The following is a 21,973-nucleotide window of genomic DNA, read 5'->3' on the forward strand; positions in this document are numbered from 1 at the left end:
CAGGGCAGGTACAGCACGGGGTTAGATACAGAGTAAAGCTCTCTCTACACTGTCCCATCAAACACTCCCGGGGCAGGTACAGCACGGGGTTAGATACAGAGTGAAGCTCCCTCTACACTGACCCATCAAACACTCCCGGGGCAGGTACAGCACGGGTTAGATACAGAGTAAAGCTCCCTCTACACTGTCCCATCAAACACTCCCAGGGCAGGTACAGCACAGGGTTAGATACAGAGTAAAGCTCCCTCTGCACTGACCCATCAAACACTCCCGGGGCAGGTACAGCACGGGTTAGATACAGAGTAAAGCTCCCTCTACACTGTCCCATCGAACACTCCCAGGGCAGGTACAGCACGGGGTTAGATACAGAGTAAAGCTCCCTCTACACTGTCCCATCAAACACTCCCAGGGCAGGTACAGCACGGGTTAGATACAGAGTAAAGCTCCCTCTACACTGTCCCATCAAACACTCCCAGGGCAGGTACAGCACAGCTTAGATACAGAGTAAAGTTCCCTCTACACTGTCCCATCAAACACTCCCAGGGCAGGTACAGCACGGGTTAGATACAGAGTAAAGCTCCCTCTACACTGTCCCATCAAACGCTCCCAGGGCAGGTACAGCACGGGTTAGATACAGAGTAAAGCTCCCTCTACACTGTCCCATCAAACACTCCCAGGGCAGGTACAGCATGGGTTAGATACAGAGCAAAGCTCCCTCTACACTGTCCCATCAAACACTCCCAGGGCAGGTACAGCATGGGTTAGATACAGAGTAAAGCTCTCTCTACACTGTCCCATCAAACACTCCCGGGGCAGGTACAGCACGGGGTTAGATACAGGGTAAAGCTCCCTCTACACTGTCCCATCAAACACTCCCAGGGCAGGTACAGCACGGGGTTAGATACAGAGTAAAGCTCCCTCTACATTGTCCCATCAAACACTCCCGGGGCAGGTACAGCACGGGGTTAGATACAGAGTGAAGCTCCCTCTACACTGACCCATCAAACACTCCCGGGGCAGGTACAGCACGGGTTAGATACAGAGTAAAGCTCCCTCTACACTGTCCCATCAAACACTCCCAGGGCAGGTACAGCACAGGGTTAGATTCAGAGTAAAGCTCCCTCTACACTGACCCATCAAACACTCCCGGGGCAGGTACAGCACGGGTTAGATACAGAGTAAAGCTCCCTCTACACTGTCCCATCAAACACTCCCAGGGCAGGTACAGCACGGGGTTAGATACAGAGTAAAGCTCCCTCTACACTGTCCCATCAAACACTCCCAGGGCAGGTACAGCACGGGTTAGATACAGAGTAAAGCTCCCTCTACACTGTCCCATCAAACACTCCCAGGGCAGGTACAGCACAGCTTAGATACAGAGTAAAGTTCCCTCTACACTGTCCCATCAAACACTCCCAGGGCAGGTACAGCACAGGGTTAGATACAGAGTAAAGCTCCCTCTAAACTGTCCAATCAAACACTCCCAGGGCAGGTACAGCACGGGGTTAGATACAGAGTAAAGCTCCCTCTACACTGCCCCATCAAACACTCCCAGGGCAGGTACAGCACGGGTTAGATACAGAGTGAAGCTCCCTCTACACTGTCCCATCAAACACTCCCAGTGCAGGTACAGCACGGGGTTAGATACAGGGTAAAGCTCCCTCTAAACTGTCCCATCAAGCACTCCCAGGGCAGGTTCAGCACGGGTTAGATACAGAGTAAAGCTCCCTCTACACTGCCCCATCAAACACTCCCAGGGCAGGTACAGCACGGGTTAGATACAGAGTGAAGCTCCCTCTGCACTGTCCCATCAAACACTCCCAGTGCAGGTACAGCACGGGGTTAGATGCAGGGTAAAGCTCCCTCTACACTGTCCCATCAAACACTCCCAGGGCAGGTACAGCACGGGTTAGATACAGAGTAAAGTTCCCTCTACACTGTCCCATCAAATACTCCCAAGGCAGGTACAGTATGTGTTAGATACAGAGTAAAGCTCCCTCTAAACTGTCCAATCAAACACTCCCAGGGCAGGTACAGCACGGGGTTAGATACAGAGTAAAGCTCCCTCGACACTGTCCCATCAAACACTCCCAGGGCAGGTACAGCACGGGTTAGATACAGAGTAAAGCTCCCTCTACACTGTCCCATCAAACACTCCCAGGGCAGGTACAGCACGGGGTTAGATACAGAGTAAAGCTCCCTCTACACTGCCCCATCAAACACTCCCAGGGCAGGTACAGCACGGGTTAGATACAGAGTGAAGCTCCCTCTACACTGTCCCATCAAAAACTCCCAGTGCAGGTACAGCACGGGGTTAGATACAGAGTAAAGCTCCCTCTACACTGTCCCATCAAACACTCCCAGGGCAGGTACAGCACGGGGTTAGATACAGGGTAAAGCTCCCTCTAAACTGTCCCATCAAACACTCCCAGGGCAGGTTCAGCACGGGTTAGATACAGAGTAAAGCTCCCTCTACACTGTCCCATCAAACGTTCCCAGGGCAGGTACAGCACGGGGTTAGATACAGAGTAAAGCTCCCTCTACACTGTCCCATCAAACACTCCCAGGGCAGGTACAATTCGGGTTAGATACAGAGTAAAGCTCCCTCTACACTGTCCAGTCAAACACTCCCAGGGCAGGTACAGCACGGGGTTAGATACAGAGTAAAGCTCCCTCTACACTGTCCCATCAACACTCCCAGGGCAGGTATAGCACGGGTTAGATACAGAGTAAAGCTCCGTCTACACTGTCCCATGAAACACTCCCTGGGCAGGTACAGCACGGTGTTAGATGCAGATTAAAGCTCTCTCTACACTGTCCCATCAAACACTCTCAGGGCAGGTACAGCACGGGGTTAGATACAGAGTAAAGCTCCCTCTACACTGTCCCATCAAACACTCCCAGGGCAGGTACAGCACGGGTTAGATACAGAGTAAAGCTCCCTCTACACTGTCCCATCAAACACTCCCAGGGCAGGTACAGCACAGCTTAGATACAGAGTAAAGTTCCCTCTACACTGTCCCATCAAACACTCCCAGGGCAGGTACAGCACAGGGTTAGATACAGAGTAAAGCTCCCTCTAAACTGTCCAATCAAACACTCCCAGGGCAGGTACAGCACGGGGTTAGATACAGAGTAAAGCTCCCTCTACACTGCCCCATCAAACACTCCCAGGGCAGGTACAGCACGGGTTAGATACAGAGTGAAGCTCCCTCTACACTGTCCCATCAAACACTCCCAGTGCAGGTACAGCACGGGGTTAGATACAGGGTAAAGCTCCCTCTAAACTGTCCCATCAAGCACTCCCAGGGCAGGTTCAGCACGGGTTAGATACAGAGTAAAGCTCCCTCTACACTGCCCCATCAAACACTCCCAGGGCAGGTACAGCACGGGTTAGATACAGAGTGAAGCTCCCTCTGCACTGTCCCATCAAACACTCCCAGTGCAGGTACAGCACGGGGTTAGATGCAGGGTAAAGCTCCCTCTACACTGTCCCATCAAACACTCCCAGGGCAGGTACAGCACGGGTTAGATACAGAGTAAAGTTCCCTCTACACTGTCCCATCAAATACTCCCAAGGCAGGTACAGTATGTGTTAGATACAGAGTAAAGCTCCCTCTAAACTGTCCAATCAAACACTCCCAGGGCAGGTACAGCACGGGGTTAGATACAGAGTAAAGCTCCCTCTACACTGTCCCATCAAACACTCCCAGGGCAGGTACAGCACGGGTTAGATACAGAGTAAAGCTCCCTCTACACTGTCCCATCAAACACTCCCAGGGCAGGTACAGCACGGGGTTAGATACAGAGTAAAGCTCCCTCTACACTGCCCCATCAAACACTCCCAGGGCAGGTACAGCACGGGGTTAGATACAGAGTAAAGCTCTCTCTACACTGTCCCATCAAACACTCCCGGGGCAGGTACAGCACGGGGTTAGATACAGGGTAAAGCTCCCTCTACACTGTCCCATCAAACACTCCCAGGGCAGGTACAGCACGGGGTTAGATACAGAGTAAAGCTCCCTCTACACTGTCCCATCAAACACTCCCGGGGCAGGTACAGCACGGGGTTAGATACAGAGTAAAGCTCCCCCTACACTGTCCCATCAAACACTCCCAGGGCAGGTACAGCACGGGGTTAGATACAGAGTAAAGCTCTCTCTACACTGTCCCATCAAACACTCCCGGGGCAGGTACAGCACGGGGTTAGATACAGGGTAAAGCTCCCTCTACACTGTCCCATCAAACACTCCCAGGGCAGGTACAGCACGGGGTTAGATACAGAGTAAAGCTCCCTCTACACTGTCCCATCAAACACTCCCGGGGCAGGTACAGCACGGGGTTAGATACAGAGTGAAGCTCCCTCTACACTGACCCATCAAACACTCCCGGGGCAGGTACAGCACGGGTTAGATACAGAGTAAAGCTCCCTCTACACTGTCCCATCAAACACTCCCAGGGCAGGTACAGCACAGGGTTAGATACAGAGTAAAGCTCCCTCTGCACTGACCCATCAAACACTCCCGGGGCAGGTACAGCACGGGTTAGATACAGAGTAAAGCTCCCTCTACACTGTCCCATCTAACACTCCCAGGGCAGGTACAGCACGGGGTTAGATACAGAGTAAAGCTCCCTCTACACTGTCCCATCAAACACTCCCAGGGCAGGTACAGCACGGGTTAGATACAGAGTAAAGCTCCCTCTACACTGTCCCATCAAACACTCCCAGGGCAGGTACAGCACAGCTTAGATACAGAGTTAAGTTCCCTCTACACTGTCCCATCAAACACTCCCAGGGCAGGTACAGCACGGGTTAGATACAGAGTAAAGCTCCCTCTACACTGTCCCATCAAACACTCCCAGGGCAGGTACAGCACGGGTTAGATACAGAGTAAAGCTCCCTCTACACTGTCCCATCAAACACTCCCAGGGCAGGTACAGCATGGGTTAGATACAGAGCAAAGCTCCCTCTACACTGTCCCATCAAACACTCCCAGGGCAGGTACAGCATGGGTTAGATACAGAGTAAAGCTCTCTCTACACTGTCCCATCAAACACTCCCGGGGCAGGTACAGCACGGGGTTAGATACAGGGTAAAGCTCCCTCTACACTGTCCCATCAAACACTCCCAGGGCAGGTACAGCACGGGGTTAGATACAGAGTAAAGCTCCCTCTACATTGTCCCATCAAACACTCCCGGGGCAGGTACAGCACGGGGTTAGATACAGAGTGAAGCTCCCTCTACACTGACCCATCAAACACTCCCGGGGCAGGTACAGCACGGGTTAGATACAGAGTAAAGCTCCCTCTACACTGTCCCATCAAACACTCCCAGGGCAGGTACAGCACAGGGTTAGATACAGAGTAAAGCTCCCTCTACACTGACCCATCAAACACTCCCGGGGCAGGTACAGCACGGGTTAGATACAGAGTAAAGCTCCCTCTACACTGTCCCATCAAACACTCCCAGGGCAGGTACAGCACGGGGTTAGATACAGAGTAAAGCTCCCTCTTCACTGTCCCATCAAACACTCCCAGGGCAGGTACAGCACGGGTTAGATACAGAGTAAAGCTCCCTCTACACTGTCCCATCAAACACTCCCAGGGCAGGTACAGCACAGCTTAGATACAGAGTAAAGTTCCCTCTACACTGTCCCATCAAACACTCCCAGGGCAGGTACAGCACAGGGTTAGATACAGAGTAAAGCTCCCTCTAAACTGTCCAATCAAACACTCCCAGGGCAGGTACAGCACGGGGTTAGATACAGAGTAAAGCTCCCTCTACACTGCCCCATCAAACACTCCCAGGGCAGGTACAGCACGGGTTAGATACAGAGTGAAGCTCCCTCTACACTGTCCCATCAAACACTCCCAGTGCAGGTACAGCACGGGGTTAGATACAGGGTAAAGCTCCCTCTAAACTGTCCCATCAAGCACTCCCAGGGCAGGTTCAGCACGGGTTAGATACAGAGTAAAGCTCCCTCTACACTGCCCCATCAAACACTCCCAGGGCAGGTACAGCATGGGTTAGATACAGAGTGAAGCTCCCTCTGCACTGTCCCATCAAACACTCCCAGTGCAGGTACAGCACGGGGTTAGATGCAGGGTAAAGCTCCCTCTACACTGTCCCATCAAACACTCCCAGGGCAGGTACAGCACGGGTTAGATACAGAGTAAAGTTCCCTCTACACTGTCCCATCAAATACTCCCAAGGCAGGTACAGTATGTGTTAGATACAGAGTAAAGCTCCCTCTAAACTGTCCAATCAAACACTCCCAGGGCAGGTACAGCACGGGGTTAGATACAGAGTAAAGCTCCCTCTACACTGTCCCATCAAACACTCCCAGGGCAGGTACAGCACGGGTTAGATACAGAGTAAAGCTCCCTCTACACTGTCCCATCAAACACTCCCAGGGCAGGTACAGCACGGGGTTAGATACAGAGTAAAGCTCCCTCTACACTGCCCCATCAAACACTCCCAGGGCAGGTACAGCACGGGTTAGATACAGAGTGAAGCTCCCTCTACACTGTCCCATCAAAAACTCCCAGTGCAGGTACAGCACGGGGTTAGATACAGAGTAAAGCTCCCTCTACACTGTCCCATCAAACACTCCCAGGGCAGGTACAGCACGGGGTTAGATACAGGGTAAAGCTCCCTCTAAACTGTCCCATCAAACACTCCCAGGGCAGGTTCAGCACGGGTTAGATACAGAGTAAAGCTCCCTCTACACTGTCCCATCAAACGTTCCCAGGGCAGGTACAGCACGGGGTTAGATACAGAGTAAAGCTCCCTCTACACTGTCCCATCAAACACTCCCAGGGCAGGTACAATTCGGGTTAGATACAGAGTAAAGCTCCCTCTACACTGTCCAGTCAAACACTCCCAGGGCAGGTACAGCACGGGGTTAGATACAGAGTAAAGCTCCCTCTACACTGTCCCATCAACACTCCCAGGGCAGGTATAGCACGGGTTAGATACAGAGTAAAGCTCCGTCTACACTGTCCCATGAAACACTCCCTGGGCAGGTACAGCACGGTGTTAGATGCAGAGTAAAGCTCTCTCTACACTGTCCCATCAAACACTCTCAGGGCAGGTATAGCACGGGGTTAGATACAGAGTAAAGTTCCCTCTACACTGTCCCATCAAACACTCCCAGGGCAGGTACAGCACGGGTTAGATGCAGAGTAAAGCTCCCTCTACACTGTCCCATGAAACACTCCCAGGGCAGGTACAGCACGGGGTTAGATACAGAGTAAAGCTCCCTCTACAATGTCCCATCAAACACTCCCAGGGCAGGTACAGCACGGGTTAGATACAGAGTAAAGCTCCCTCTACACTGTCCCATCAAACACTCCCAGGACAGGTACAGCACGGGTTAGATACAGAGTAAAGCTTCCTCTACACTGTCCCATCAAACACTCCCAGGGCAGGTACAGCACGGGTGATATACCTATCAATTCCTCCAATAAAAGGCGAAGAGTTACGAAGGTGACTAAAGGTTTTTATTGACTAAATAACAGAGCCCACTCTCGTGGGTGATCCGATCCAAGCAGGAGGAATACCAGCCAGTCGCTCACCTTTATACCTGGCCTGGTGGGTGGAGCCAAGGCGGAGTCGGCAGTGGTCATCCCAGGTATAGCAGTGTGGCAAGAGGCGACCTCGTACCGTGATACAATAGTGGTCAGTGATACAGTTATAACGAACAGTGGTGAACAGTGCTAACTACTAACAGTGATACGATAGTGAACGTGGTTTACCACAACGGGTTAGATACAGAGTAAAGCTCCCTCTACACTGTCCCATCAAACACTCCCAGGGCAGGTACAGCACGGGTTAGATACAGAGTAAAGCTCCCCCTACACTGTCCCATCAAACACTTCCAGGGCGGGTACAGCACGGGGTTAGATACAGAGTGAAGCTCCCTCTACGCTGTCCCATCAAACACTCCCAGGGCAGATACAGCACGGGGTTAGATACAGAGTAAAGCTCCCTCTACACTGTCCCATCAAACACTCCCAGGGCAGGTACAGCACGGGATTAGATACAGAGTAAAGCTCCCTCTACACTGTCCCATCAAACACTCCCAGGGCAGGTACAGCACGGGTTAGATATAGAGTAAAGCTCCCTCTACACTGTCCCATCAAACACTCCCAGGGCAGGTACAGCATGGGGTTAGATACAGAGTGAAGCTCGCTCTACACTGTCCCATCAAACACTCCCAGGGCAGGTACAGCACGGGGTTAGATACAGAGTAAAGCTCCCTCTACACTGTCCCATCAAACACTCCCAGGGCAGGTACAGCACGGGGTTAGATACAGAGTAAAGCTCCCTCTACACTGTCCCATCAAACACTCCCAGGGCAGGTACAGCGCGGGGTTAGATACAGAGTAAAGCTCCCTCTACACTGTCCCATCAAACACTCCCAGGGCAGGTACAGCACGGGGTTAAATACAGAGTAATGCTCCCTCTACACTGTCCCATCAAACACTCCCAGGGCAGGTACAGCACGGGGTTAGATTCAGAGTAAAGCTCCCTCTACACTGTCCCATCAAACACTCCCAGGGCAGGTACAGCATGGGGTTAGATACAGAGTAAAGCTCCCTCTGCACTGTCCCATCAAACACTCCCCGGGCAGGTACAGCACGGGTTAGATACAGAGTAAAGCTCCCTCTACACTGTCAGTCTTACCTCCAGAGAGGATAGGGCGAGTCTCCTCATAGCACAACCCCCCATCCCAGGAATCATTCTAGTGAACACTCTTTGCACTCCCTCTAACGCAAGTATATCCTTCATTCGATAAGGTAGACACATACTTTGCCTCTGACACGGATCCTCTACAGTAGAACTCGTGCTCTTCTCGCTAGTGGGATTGCGGATGGTACAACGATAATCGATTTTTGCAGACAGATTCACCGAAAGTTCCAGTGTCGTACTATTCCCAGAGAGCTGATGAAAGTAACGATCTCTCGTCACTCCTTCCGTCCCTGTCCAACTGATGACAGCAGGATCTCTCGTCCCGGCAGAACAGATCAGCGTAACATTGCACAGCGTATCAATGACGATCTTTGTGATTTCCACTCTGGGTGTCGGCACAGGCTCTGTGTGAAGAAGGAGAGGCTGTGAAGAAGGATTGAAAAGATTCCAGAGACTCCTGTCGCCAGACTCCCCTCAGTGAGGGACAGGACCGAGAGGATCCTGTCTCCGGACTCCCCTCGGTGAGGGACAGGACCGAGAGGCTCCTGTCTACAGACTCCCCTCGGTGAGGGACAGGACCGAGAGGCTCCTGTCTCCAGACTCCCCTCAGTGATGGACAGGACCGAGAGGCTCCTGTCTCCGGACTCCCCTCGGTGAGGGACAGGACCGAGAGGCTCCTGTCTCCAGACTCCCCTCGGTGAGGGACAGGACCGAGAGGCTCCTGTCTCCAGACTCCCCTCGGTGAGGGACGGGATCGAGAGGCTCCTGTCTCCAGACTCCCCTCGGTGAGGGACAGGACCGAGAGGCTCCTGTCTCCAGACTCACTCAGTGAGGGACAGGACCGAGAATCTCCTGTCTCCAGACTCCCCTCGGTGAGGGACAGGACCGAGAGGCTCCTGTCTCCACACTCACTCTGTGAGGGACAGGACAGAGAGGCTCCTGTCTACAGACTCACTCAGTGAGGGACAGGACCGAGAGGCTCCTGTCTCCAGAATCCCCTCAGTGAGGGACGGGACCGAGAGGCTCCTGTCTCCAGACTCCCCTCAGTGAGGGGCAGGACCAAGAGGCTCCTGTCTCCAGACTCTCCTCGGTGAGGGACAGGACCGAGAGGCTCCTGTCTCCAGATTCCCCTCGGTGAGGGACAGGACCGAAAGGCTCATGTCTCCAGACTCCCCTCGGTGAGGGCCAGGACCGAGAGGCTCCTGTCTCCAGACTCCCCTCGGTGAGGGACAGGACCGAGAGGCTCCTGTCTCCAGACTCCCCTCGGTGAGGGACAGGGCTGAGAGGCTCCTGTCTCCAGAATCCCTTCGGTGAGGGAGAGGACCGAGAGGCTCCTGTCTCCAGACTCCCCTCGGTGAGGGCCAGGACCGAGAGGCTCCTGTCTCCAGACTCCCCTCTGTGAGGGACAGGACCGAGAGGCTCCTGTCTCCAGACTCCCCTCGGCGAGCGACAGGGCTGAGAGGCTCCTGTCTCCAGAATCCCTTCGGTGAGGGAGAGGACCGAGAGGCTCCTGTCTCCAGACTCCCCTCGGTGAGGGACAGGACCGAGAGGCTCCTGTCTCCAGGCTCTCCTCGGTGAGGGACAGGACCGAGTGGCTCCTTCTCCAGACTCCCCTCAGTGAGGGACAGGGCCGAGAGGCTCCTGTCTCCAGACTCCCCTTGGTGAGGGACAGGACCGAGAGGCTCCTGTCTCCAGACTCACTCAGTGAGGGACAGGACCGAGAGGCTCCTGTCTCCAGACTCCCCACGGTGAGGGACAGAACCGAGAGGCTCCTGTCTCCAGAATCCCCTCGGTGAGGGACAGGATCGAGAGGCTCCTGTCTCCAGACTCCCCTCGGTGTGGGACAGGACCGAGAGGCTCCTCTCTCCAGACTCACTCAGTGAGAGATGGGCATGAGAGGCTCCTGTCTCCAGACTCCCCTCGGTGAGGGAGAGGACCGAGAGGCTCCTGTCTCCAGACACACTCAGTGAGGGACAGGACCGAGAGGCTCCTGTCTCCAGACTCACTCAGTGAGGGACAGGACCGAGAGACTCCTGTCTCCAGACTCCCCTCGGTGAGGGACAGGACCGAGAGGCTCCTGTCTCCAGACTCCCCTCGGTGAGTGACAGGACCGAGAGGCTCCTGTCTCCAGACTCACTCAGTGAGGGACAGGACCGAGAGGCTCCTGTCTCCAGACTCACTCAGTGAGGGACAGGACTGAGAGGCTCCTGTCTCCAGACTCCCCTTGGTGAGGGACAGGACCGAGAGGCTCCTGTCTCCAGACTCCCCTCGGTGAGGGACAGGACCGAGAGGCTCCTGTCTCCAGACTCACTCAGTGAGGGACAGGACCGAGAGGCTCCTGTCTCCAGACTCCCCTCGGTGAGGGACAGGACCGAGAGGCTCATGTCTCCAGACTCCCCTCGGTGAGGGACAGGACCGAGAGGCTCCTGTCTCCAGACTCACTCACTGAGGGACAGGACCGAGAGGCTCCTGTTTCTAGACCCTCCTCGGTGAGGGACCGGACCGAGAGGCTCCTTCTCCAGAATCACTCGGTGAGGGACAGGAGCGAGAGTCTCCTGTCTCCAGACTCCCCTCGGTGAGGGACAGGACCGAGAGGTTCTTGTCTCCAGACTCCCCTCAGTGAGGGACAGAACCGAGAGGTTCCTGTCTGCAGACACACTCGGTGAGGGACAGGACAGAGAGGCTCCTGTTTCCGGACTCGCCTCGGTGAGGGACAGGACCGAGAGGTTCCTGTCTCCAGACTCCCCTCAGTGAGGGACAGGACCGAGAGGTTCCTGTCTCCAGACTCCCCTCAGTGAGGGACGGGACCGAGAGGCTCCTGTCTCCAGACTCACTCAGTGAGGGACAGGACCGAGAGGCTCCTGTCTCCAGACTCCCCTCAGTGAGGGACGGGACCGAGAGGCTCCTGTCTCCAGACTCCCCTCGGTGAGGGACAGGACCGAGAGGCTCCTGTCTCCAGACTCCCTTCGGAGGGACAGGACCGAGAGGCGCCTGTCTCCAGACTCCCCTCGGTGAGGGACAGGACCGAGAGGCTCCTGTCTCCAGACTCCCCTCGGTGAGGGACAGGACCGAGAGGCTCCTGTCTCCAGACTCCCCTCGGTGAGGGACAGGACCGAGAGGCGCCTGTCTCCAGACTCCCCTCGGTGAGGGACAGGACCGAGAGGCTCCTGTCTCCAGACTCCCCTCAGTGAGTGACAGGACTGAGATGCTCCTGTCTCCAGACTCCCCTCGGTGAGGGACAGGACCGAGAGGCTCCTGTCTCCAGGCTCACTCAGTGAGGGACAGGACTGAGAGGCTCCTGTCTCCAGACTCACTCAGTGAGGGACAGGACTGAGATGCTCCTGTGTCCAGACTCCCCTCTGTGAGGGACAGGACCAAGAGGCTCCTGTCTCCAGACTCACTCAGTGAGGGACAGGACCGAGAGGCTCCTGTCTCCAGACTCACTCAGTGAGGGACAGGACCGAGAGGCTCCTGTCTCCAGACTCACTCAGTGAGGGACAGGACCGAGAATCTCCTGTCTCCAGACTCCCCTCAGTGAGGGACAGGACCGAGAGGTTCCTGTCTCCAGACTCCCCTCAGTGAGGGATGGACCGAGAGGCTCCTGTCTCCTGAATCCCCTCGGTGAGGGATAGGACCGAGAGGCTCCTGTCTCCCGAATCACTCAGTGAGGGACAGGACCGAGAGGCTCCTGTCTCCAGACTCCCCTAAGTGAGGGACAGGACCGAGAGGCTCCTGTCTCCAGACTCACTCAGTGAGGGACAGGACCGAGAGGCTCCTGTCTCCAGACTCCCCTTGGTGAGTGACAGGACCGAGAGGCTCCTGTCTCCAGACTCACTCAGTGAGGGACAGGACCGAGAGGCTCCTGTCTCCAGACTCACTCAGTGAGGGACAGGACTGAGAGGCTCCTGTCTCCAGACTCCCCTCGGTGAGGGACAGGACCGAGAGGCTCCTGTCTCCAGACTCCCCTCGGTGAGGGACAGGACCGAGAGGCTCCTGTCTCCAGACTCACTCGGTGAGGGACCGGACCGAGAGGCTCCTTCTCCAGAATCACTCGGTGAGGGACAGGAGCGAGAGTCTCCTGTCTCCAGACTCCCCTCGGTGAGGGACAGGACCGAGAGGTTCTTGTCTCCAGACTCCCCTCAGTGAGGGACAGAACCGAGAGGTTCCTGTCTGCAGACACACTCGGTGAGGGACAGGACAGAGAGGCTCCTGTTTCCGGATTCGCCTCGGTGAGGGACAGGACCGAGAGGTTCCTGTCTCCAGACTCCCCTCAGTGAGGGACAGGACCGAGAGGTTCCTGTCTCCAGACTCCCCTCAGTGAGGGACGGGACCGAGAGGCTCCTGTCTCCAGACTCCCCTCGGTGAGGGACAGGACCGAGAGGCTCCTGTCTCCAGACTCCCTTCGGAGAGGGACAGGACCGAGAGGCGCCTGTCTCCAGACTCCCCTCAGTGAGGGACAGGACTGAGATGCTCCTGTCTCCAGACTCCCCTCGGTGAGGGCCAGGACCGAGAGGCTCCTGTCTCCAGACTCCCCTCGGTGAGGGACAGGACCGAGAGGCTCCTGTCTCCAGACTCCCCTCGGCGAGCGACAGGGCTGAGAGGCTCCTGTCTCCAGAATCCCTTCGGTGAGGGAGAGGACCGAGAGGCTCCTGTCTCCAGACTCCCCTCGGTGAGGGACAGGACCGAGAGGCTCCTGTCTCCAGGCTCTCCTCGGTGAGGGACAGGACCGAGTGGCTCCTTCTCCAGACTCCCCTCGGTGAGGGACAGGGCCGAGAGGCTCCTGTCTCCAGACTCCCCTTGGTGAGGGACAGGACCGAGAGGCTCCTGTCTCCAGACTCACTCAGTGAGGGACAGGACCGAGAGGCTCCTGTCTCCAGAATCCCCACGGTGAGGGACAGAACCGAGAGGCTCCTGTCTCCAGAATCCCCTCGGTGAGGGACAGGATCGAGCGGCTCCTGTCTCCAGACTCCCCTCGGTGTGGGACAGGACCGAGAGGCTCCTCTCTCCAGACTCACTCAGTGAGAGATGGGCATGAGAGGCTCCTGTCTCCAGACTCCCCTCGGTGAGGGAGAGGACCGAGAGGCTCCTGTCTCCAGACTCACTCAGTGAGGGACAGGACCGAGAGGCTCCTGTCTCCAGACTCACTCAGTGAGGGACAGGACCGAGAGACTCCTGTCTCCAGACTCCCCTCGGTGAGGGACAGGACCTGGAGGCTCCTGTCTCCAGACTCCCCTCGGTGAGTGACAGGACCGAGAGGCTCCTGTCTCCAGACTCACTCACTGAGGGACAGGACCGAGAGGCTCCTGTCTCTAGACCCTCCTCGGTGAGGGACCGGACCGAGAGGCTCCTTCTCCAGAATCACTCGGTGAGGGACAGGAGCGAGAGTCTCCTGTCTCCAGACTCCCCTCGGTGAGGGACAGGACCGAGAGGTTCTTGTCTCCAGACTCCCCTCAGTGAGGGACAGAACCGAGAGGTTCCTGTCTGCAGACACACTCGGTGAGGGACAGGACAGAGAGGCTCCTGTTTCCGGACTCGCCTCGGTGAGGGACAGGACCGAGAGGTTCCTGTCTCCAGACTCCCCTCAGTGAGGGACAGGACCGAGAGGTTCCTGTCTCCAGACTCCCCTCAGTGAGGGACGGGACCGAGAGGCTCCTGTCTCCAGACTCACTCAGTGAGGGACAGGACCGAGAGGCTCCTGTCTCCAGACTCCCCTCAGTGAGGGACGGGACCGAGAGGCTCCTGTCTCCAGACTCCCCTCGGTGAGGGACAGGACCGAGAGGCTCCTGTCTCCAGACTCCCTTCGGAGAGGGACAGGACCGAGAGGCGCCTGTCTCCAGACTCCCCTCGGTGAGGGACAGGACCGAGAGGCTCCTGTCTCCAGACTCCCCTCGGTGAGGGACAGGACCGAGAGGCTCCTGTCTCCAGACTCCCCTCGGTGAGGGACAGGACCGAGAGGCGCCTGTCTCCAGACTCCCCTCGGTGAGGGACAGGACCGAGAGGCTCCTGTCTCCAGACTCCCCTCAGTGAGGGACAGGACTGAGATGCTCCTGTCTCCAGACTCCCCTCGGTGAGGGACAGGACCGAGAGGCTCCTGTCTCCAGACTCACTCAGTGAGGGACAGGACCGAGAGGCTCCTGTCTCCAGACTCACTCAGTGAGGGACAGGACTGAGATGCTCCTGTGTCCAGACTCCCCTCTGTGAGGGACAGGACCAAGAGGCTCCTGTCTCCAGACTCACTCAGTGAGGGACAGGACCGAGAGGCTCCTGTCTCCAGACTCACTCAGTGAGGGACAGGACCGAGAGGCTCCTGTCTCCAGACTCACTCAGTGAGGGACAGGACCGAGAATCTCCTGTCTCCAGACTACCCTTGGTGAGTGACAGGTCCGAGAGGCTCCTGTCTCCAGACTCACTCAGTGAGGGACAGGACCGAGAGGTTCCTGTCTGCAGACACACTCGGTGAGGGACAGGACAGAGAGGCTCCTGTTTCCGGACTCGCCTCGGTGAGGGACAGGACCGAGAGGTTCCTGTCTCCAGACTCCCCTCAGTGAGGGACAGGACCGAGAGGTTCCTGTCTCCAGACTCCCCTCAGTGAGGGACAGGACTGAGATGCTCCTGTCTCCAGACTCCCCTCGGTGAGGGACAGGACCGAGAGGCTCCTGTCTCCAGACTCACTCAGTGAGGGACAGGACCGAGAGGCTCCTGTCTCCAGACTCACTCAGTGAGGGACAGGAGCGAGAATCTCCTGTCTCCAGACTCCCCTCAATGAGGGACAGGACCGAGAGGTTCCTGTCTCCAGACTCCCCTCAGTGAGGGACGGGACCGAGAGGCTCCTGTCTCCAGACTAACTCGGTGAGGGACAGGACCGAGAGGCTCCTGTCTCCAGACACACTCAGTGAGGGACAGGACCGAGAGGCTCCTGTCTCCAGACTCACTCAGTGAGGGACGGGACCGAGAGGCTCCAATCTCCAGACTCCCCTCGGTGAGGGACATGACCGAGAAGCTCCTGTCTCCAGACTCCCCTTGGTGAGGGACAGGACCGAGAGGCTCCTGTCTCCAGACTCCCCTCGGAGAGGGACGGGACCGAGAGGCTCCTGTCTCCAGACTCCCCTCAGTGAGGGATGGACCGAAAGGCTCCTGTCTCCTGAATCCCCTCGGTGAGGGATAGGACCGAGAGGCTCCTGTCTCCAGACTCACTCAGTGAGGGACAGGACCGAGAGGCTCCTGTCTCCAGACTCCCCTGAGTGAGGGACAGGACCGAGAGGCTCCTGTCTCCAGACTCCCCTCGGTGAGGGACAGGACCGAGAGGCTCCTGTCTCCAGATTTCCCTCAGTGAAGGACAGGACCGAGAGGCTCCTGTCTCCAGACTCCCCTCGGTGAGGGACAGGACCGAGAGGCTCCTGTCTCCAGACTCCCCTCGGTGAGGGACAGGACCGAGAGGCTCCTGTCTCCAGACTCACTCACTGAGGGACAGGACCGAGAGGCTCCTGTCTCTAGACCCTCCTCGGTGAGGGACCGGACCGAGAGGCTCCTTCTCCAGAATCACTCGGTGAGGGACAGGAGCGAGAGTCTCCTGTCTCCAGACTCCCCTCGGTGAGGGACAGGACCGAGAGGTTCTTGTCTCCAGACTCCCCTCAGTGAGGGACAGAACCGAGAGGTTCCTGTCTGCAGACACACTCGGTGAGGGACAGGACAGAGAGGCTCCTGTTTCCGGACTCGCCTCGGTGAGGGACAGGACCGAGAGGTTCCTGTCTCCAGACTCCCCTCAGTGAGGGACAGGACCGAGAGGTTCCTGTCTCCAGACTCCCCTCAGTGAGGGACGGGACCGAGAGGCTCCTGTCTCCAGACTCACTCAGTGAGGGACAGGACCGAGAGGCTCCTGTCTCCAGACTCCCCTCAGTGAGGGACAGGACCGAGAGGCTCCTGTCTCCAGACTCCCCTCGGTGAGGGACAGGACCGAGAGGCTCCTGTCTCCAGACTCCCTTCGGAGAGGGACAGGACCGAGAGGCGCCTGTCTCCAGACTCCCCTCGGTGAGGGACAGGACCGAGAGGCTCCTGTCTCCAGACTCCCCTCGGTGAGGGACAGGACCGAGAGGCTCCTGTCTCCAGACTCCCCTCGGTGAGGGACAGGACCGAGAGGCGCCTGTCTCCAGACTCCCCTCGGTGAGGGACAGGACCGAGAGGCTCCTGTCTCCAGACTCCCCTCAGTGAGGGACAGGACTGAGATGCTCCTGTCTCCAGACTCCCCTCGGTGAGGGACAGGACCGAGAGGCTCCTGTCTCCAGACTCACTCAGTGAGGGACAGGACCGAGAGACTCCTGTCTCCAGACTCACTCAGTGAGGGACAGGACTGAGATGCTCCTGTGTCCAGACTCCCCTCTGTGAGGGACAGGACCAAGAGGCTCCTGTCTCCAGACTCACTCAGTGAGGGACAGGACCAAGAGGCTCCTGTCTCCAGACTCACTCAGTGAGGGAGAGGACCGAGAGGCTCCTGTCTCCAGACTCACTCAGTGAGGGACAGGAACGAGAATCTCCTGTCTCCAGACTCCCCTCAGTGAGGGACAGGACCGAGAGGTTCCTGTCTCCAGACTCCCCTCAGTGAGGGATGGACCGAGAGGCTCCTGTCTCCTGAATCCCCTCGGTGAGGGATAGGACCGAGAGGCTCCTGTCTCCCGACTCACTCAGTGAGGGACAGGACCGAGAGGCTCCTGTCTCCAGATTCCCCTAAGTGAGGGACAGGACCGAGAGGCTCCTGTCTCCAGACTCCCCTCAGTGAGGGACAGGACCGAGAGGCTCCTGTCTCCAGACTTCCCTCAGTGAAGGACAGGACCAAGAGGCTCCTGTCTCCAGGCTCCCCTCGGTGAGGGACAGGACCGAGAGGCTCCTGTCTCCAGACTCACTCAGTGAGGGACAGGACCGAGAGGCTCCTGTCTCCAGACTCCCCTTGGTGAGTGACAGGACCGAGAGGCTCCTGTCTCCAGACTCACTCAGTGAGGGACAGGACCGAGAGGCTCCTGTCTCCAGACTCACTCAGTGAGGGACAGGACTGAGAGGCTCCTGTCTCCAGACTCCCCTCGGTGAGGGACAGGACCGAGAGGCTCCTGTCTCCAGACTCCCCTCGGTGAGGGACAGGACCGAGAGGCTCCTGTCTCCAGACTCACTCGGTGAGGGACCGGACCGAGAGGCTCCTTCTCCAGAATCACTCGGTGAGGGACAGGAGCGAGAGTCTCCTGTCTCCAGACTCCCCTCGGTGAGGGACAGGACCGAGAGGTTCTTGTCTCCAGACTCCCCTCAGTGAGGGACAGAACCGTGAGGTTCCTGTCTGCAGACACACTCGGTGAGGGACAGGACAGAGAGGCTCCTGTTTCCGGACTCGCCTCGGTGAGGGACAGGACCGAGAGGTTCCTGTCTCCAGACTCCCCTCAGTGAGGGACAGGACCGAGAGGTTCCTGTCTCCAGACTCCCCTCAGTGAGGGACGGGACCGAGAGGCTCCTGTCTCCAGACTCCCCTCGGTGAGGGACAGGACCGAGAGGCTCCTGTCTCCAGACTCCCTTCGGAGAGGGACAGGACCGAGAGGCGCCTGTCTCCAGACTCCCCTCAGTGAGGGACAGGACTGAGATGCTCCTGTCTCCAGACTCCCCTCGGTGAGGGACAGGACCGAGAGGCTCCTGTCTCCAGACTCACTCAGTGAGGGACAGGACCGAGAGGCTCCTGTCTCCAGACTCACTCAGTGAGGGACAGGACTGAGATGCTCCTGTGTCCAGACTCCCCTCGGTGAGGGACAGGACCAAGAGGCTCCTGTCTCCAGACTCACTCAGTGAGGGACAGGACCGAGAGGCTCCTGTCTCCAGACTCTCTCAGTGAGGGACAGGAGCGAGATTCTCCTGTCTCCAGACTCCCCTCAATGAGGGACAGGACCGAGAGGTTCCTGTCTCCAGACTCCCCTCAGTGAGGGACGGGACCGAGAGGCTCCTGTCTCCAGACTCACTCGGTGAGGGACAGGACCGAGAGGCTCCTGTCTCCAGACACACTCAGTGAGGGACAGGACCGAGAGGCTCCTGTCTCCAGACTCACTCAGTGAGGGACGGGACCGAGAGGCTCCTGTCTCCAGACTCCCCTCGGTGAGGGACAGGACCGAGAAGCTCCTGTCTCCAGACTCCCCTTGGTGAGGGACAGGACCGAGAGGCTCCTGTCTCCAGACTCCCCTCGGAGAGGGACGGGACCGAGAGGCTCCTGTCTCCAGACTCCCCTCAGTGAGGGATGGACCGAAAAGCTCCTGTCTCCTGAATCCCCTCGGTGAGGGATATGACCGAGAGGCTCCTGTCTCCAGACTCACTCAGTGAGGGACAGGACCGAGAGGCTCCTGTCTCCAGACTCCCCTGAGTGAGGGACAGGACCGAGAGACTCCTGTCTCCAGACTCCCCTCGGTGAGGGACAGGACCGAGAGGCTCCTGTCTCCAGATTTCCCTCAGTGAAGGACAGGACCGAGAGGCTCCTGTCTCCAGACTCCCCTCGGTGAGGGACAGGACCGAGATGCTCCTGTCTCCAGACTCCCCTCAGTGAGGGACAGGACCGAGAGGCTCCTGTCTCCAGACTCCCCTCGGTGAGGGACAGGACCGAGAGGCTCCTGTCTCCAGACTCCCCTCGGTGAGGGACAGGACCGAGAGGCTCCTGTCTCCAGACTCCCCTCAGTGAGGGACAGGACCGAGAGGCTCCTGTCTCCAGACTCCCCTCGGTGAGGGACAGGACCGAGAGGCTCCTGTCTCCAGACTCCCCTCAGTGAGGGACAGGACCGAGAGGCTCCTGTCTCCAGACTTCCCTCAGTGAAGGACAGGACGAAGAGGCTCCTGTCTCCTGACTCCCCTCGGTGAGGGACAGGACCGAGAGGCTCCTGTCTCCAGACTCCCCTCAGTGAGGGACAGGACTGAGAGGCTCCTGTCTCCAGACTCCCCTCAGTGAGGGACAGGACCGAGAGGCTCCTGTCTCCAGACTCACTCAATGAGGGACGGGACCGAGAGGCTCCTGTCTCCAGACTCACTCAGTGAGGGACAGGACCGAGAGGCTCCTGTCTCCAGAGTGCCCTCGGTGAGGGACAGGACTGAGAGGCTCCTGTCTCCAGACTCCCCTCAGTGAGGGACAGGACCGAGAGGCTCCTGTCTCCAGACTCCCCTCAGTGAGGGACAGGACCGAGAGGTTCCTGTCTGCAGACTCACTCAGTGAGAGACAGGACCGAGAGTCTCTTGCCTGAAATGAAATGCAATAAACTCACGATAAACCACTAGAGTCACCGATCCTGTCCGATCTCCTTCTCCTGACACAGTCTCGGTGTATATTCCTTGATCCTGCTCCATCAGAAGATTTAACTGCAGGGTGAAATTCTCGTGCATTTTGACCCTTCCATCAAACTGATTCTTTGTAAATATCTTAGTTCTTTTCTCACTGACATCGAAGCGGAGGATGCTTGTAGGTGGGTCTGTTCCAGTGAATTTCCACGTTATTTCTGCCTCGTCTGGGATCCAGTCAATCTCCACAGGCAACCACACCGACAGTCCCAAGCTCCCATTCACAGGGTATTCTGGAGTTTCCACACTCACTCCGCGCTCAGCTGCAACTGGAAAAAACAAATCGTTCAACTAATTCCAGACCTCGGGGAGATATCTGTATACTGACTGGTGTCTCTCAGTCCTTCTCCCTCAGGAAGATATCTGTACACTGACTGGTGTCTCTCAGTCCCTCTCTCTCAGGGAGATATCTGTACACTGACTGGTGTCTCTCAGTCCTTCTCCCTCAGGAAGATATCTGTACACTGACTGGTGTCTCTCAGTCCCTCTCTCTCAGGGAGATATCTGAACACTGACTGGTGTCTCTCAGTCCCTTTCTCTCGGGGAGATATCTGTACACTGACTGGTGTCTCTCAGTCCCTCTCTCTCAGGGAGATATCTGAACACTGACTGGTGTCTCTCAGTCCCTCTCTCTCAGGGACATATCTGTACACTGACTGGTGTCTCTCAGTCCCTCTCTCTCAGGGCGATATCAGTACACTGACTGGTGTCTCTCAGTCCCTCTCTCTCAGGGAGATATCTGTACACTGACTGGCGTCTCTCAGTCCCTCTCTCTCAGGGAGATATCTGTACACTGACTGGTGTCTCTCAGTCCCTCTCTCTCAGGGAGATATCTGTACACTGACTGGTGTCTCTCAGTCCCTCTCCCTCAGGGAGATATCTGTACACTGACTGATGTCTCAGTCCCTCTCTCTCAGGGAGATATCAGAACACTGACTGGTGTCTCTCAGTCCCTCTCTCTCAGGGAGATATCTGTACACTGACTGGTGTCTCTCAGTCCCTCAGGGAGATATCTGTACACTGACTGGTGTCTCTCAGTCCCTCTCTCTCAGGGAGATATCTGAACACTGACTGGTGTCTCTCAGTCCCTCTCTCTCAGGGAGATATCTGTACACTGACTGGTGTCTCTCAGTCCTTCTCTCTCAGGGAGATATCTGTACACTGACTGGTGTCTCTCAGTCCCTCTCTCTCAGGGAGATATCTGCACACTGACTGGTGTCTCTCAGTCCCTCTCTCTCGGGGAGATATCTGTACACTGTCTGGTGTCTCTCAGTCCCTCTCTCTCGGGGAGATATCTGTACACTGACTGGTGTCTCTCAGTCCCTCTCTCTCAGGGAGATATCTGTACACTGACTGGTGTCTCTCAGTCCCTCTCTCTCAGGGAGATATCTGCACACTGACTGGTGTCTCTCAGTCCCTCTCTCTCAGGGAAATATCAGTACACTGACTGGTGTCTCTCAGTCGCTCTCTCGCAGGGAGATATCTGTACACTGACTGGTGTCTCAGTCCCTCTCTCTCAGGGAGATATCTGTACACTGACTGGTGTCTCTCAGTCCCTCTCTCTCAGGGAGATATCTGTACACCGACTGGTGTCTCTCAGTCCCTCTCTCTCAGGGAGATATCTGTACACTGACTGGTGTCTCTCAGTCCCTCTCCCTCAGGGAGATATCTGTACACTGACTGGTGCCTCTCAGTCCCTCGCTCTCAGCGAGATATCTGTGCACTGACTGGTGTCTCTCAGTCCCTCTCTCTCAGGGAGATATCTGTACACTGACTGGTGTCTCTCAGTCCTTCTGTCTCAGGGAGATATCTGTACACTGACTGGTGTCTCTCAGTCCCTCTCTCTCAGGGAGATATCTGTACACTGACTGGTGTCTCTCAGTCCCTCTCCCTCAGGGAGATATCTGTACACTGACTGGTGTCTCTCAGTCCCTCTCT

The 21,973-nt window shown here is 57.0% G+C and overlaps 1 protein-coding gene across 1 annotated transcript; it reads right to left on the reverse strand.

Annotated features, from left to right (window-relative positions):
* Positions 1–8,508: 8,508 nt before the first annotated feature.
* Positions 8,509–20,326, reverse strand: LOC147081272 (CD48 antigen-like; the record flags this gene model as incomplete). Its single annotated transcript, XM_085980845.1, has 2 exons — positions 8,509–9,099; positions 19,963–20,326. Coding segments are annotated over 2 exons (792 nt in total), but the record flags the coding sequence as incomplete, so codon positions are not given.
* Positions 20,327–21,973: the final 1,647 nt, after the last annotated feature.

This window comes from Somniosus microcephalus, unplaced genomic scaffold (genome assembly GCF_052327205.1).
Source record: "Somniosus microcephalus isolate GS21.2 unplaced genomic scaffold, FLI_Smic_1.0 scaffold593, whole genome shotgun sequence".
Classification (NCBI taxonomy): Eukaryota; Metazoa; Chordata; class Chondrichthyes; order Squaliformes; family Somniosidae; genus Somniosus; species Somniosus microcephalus.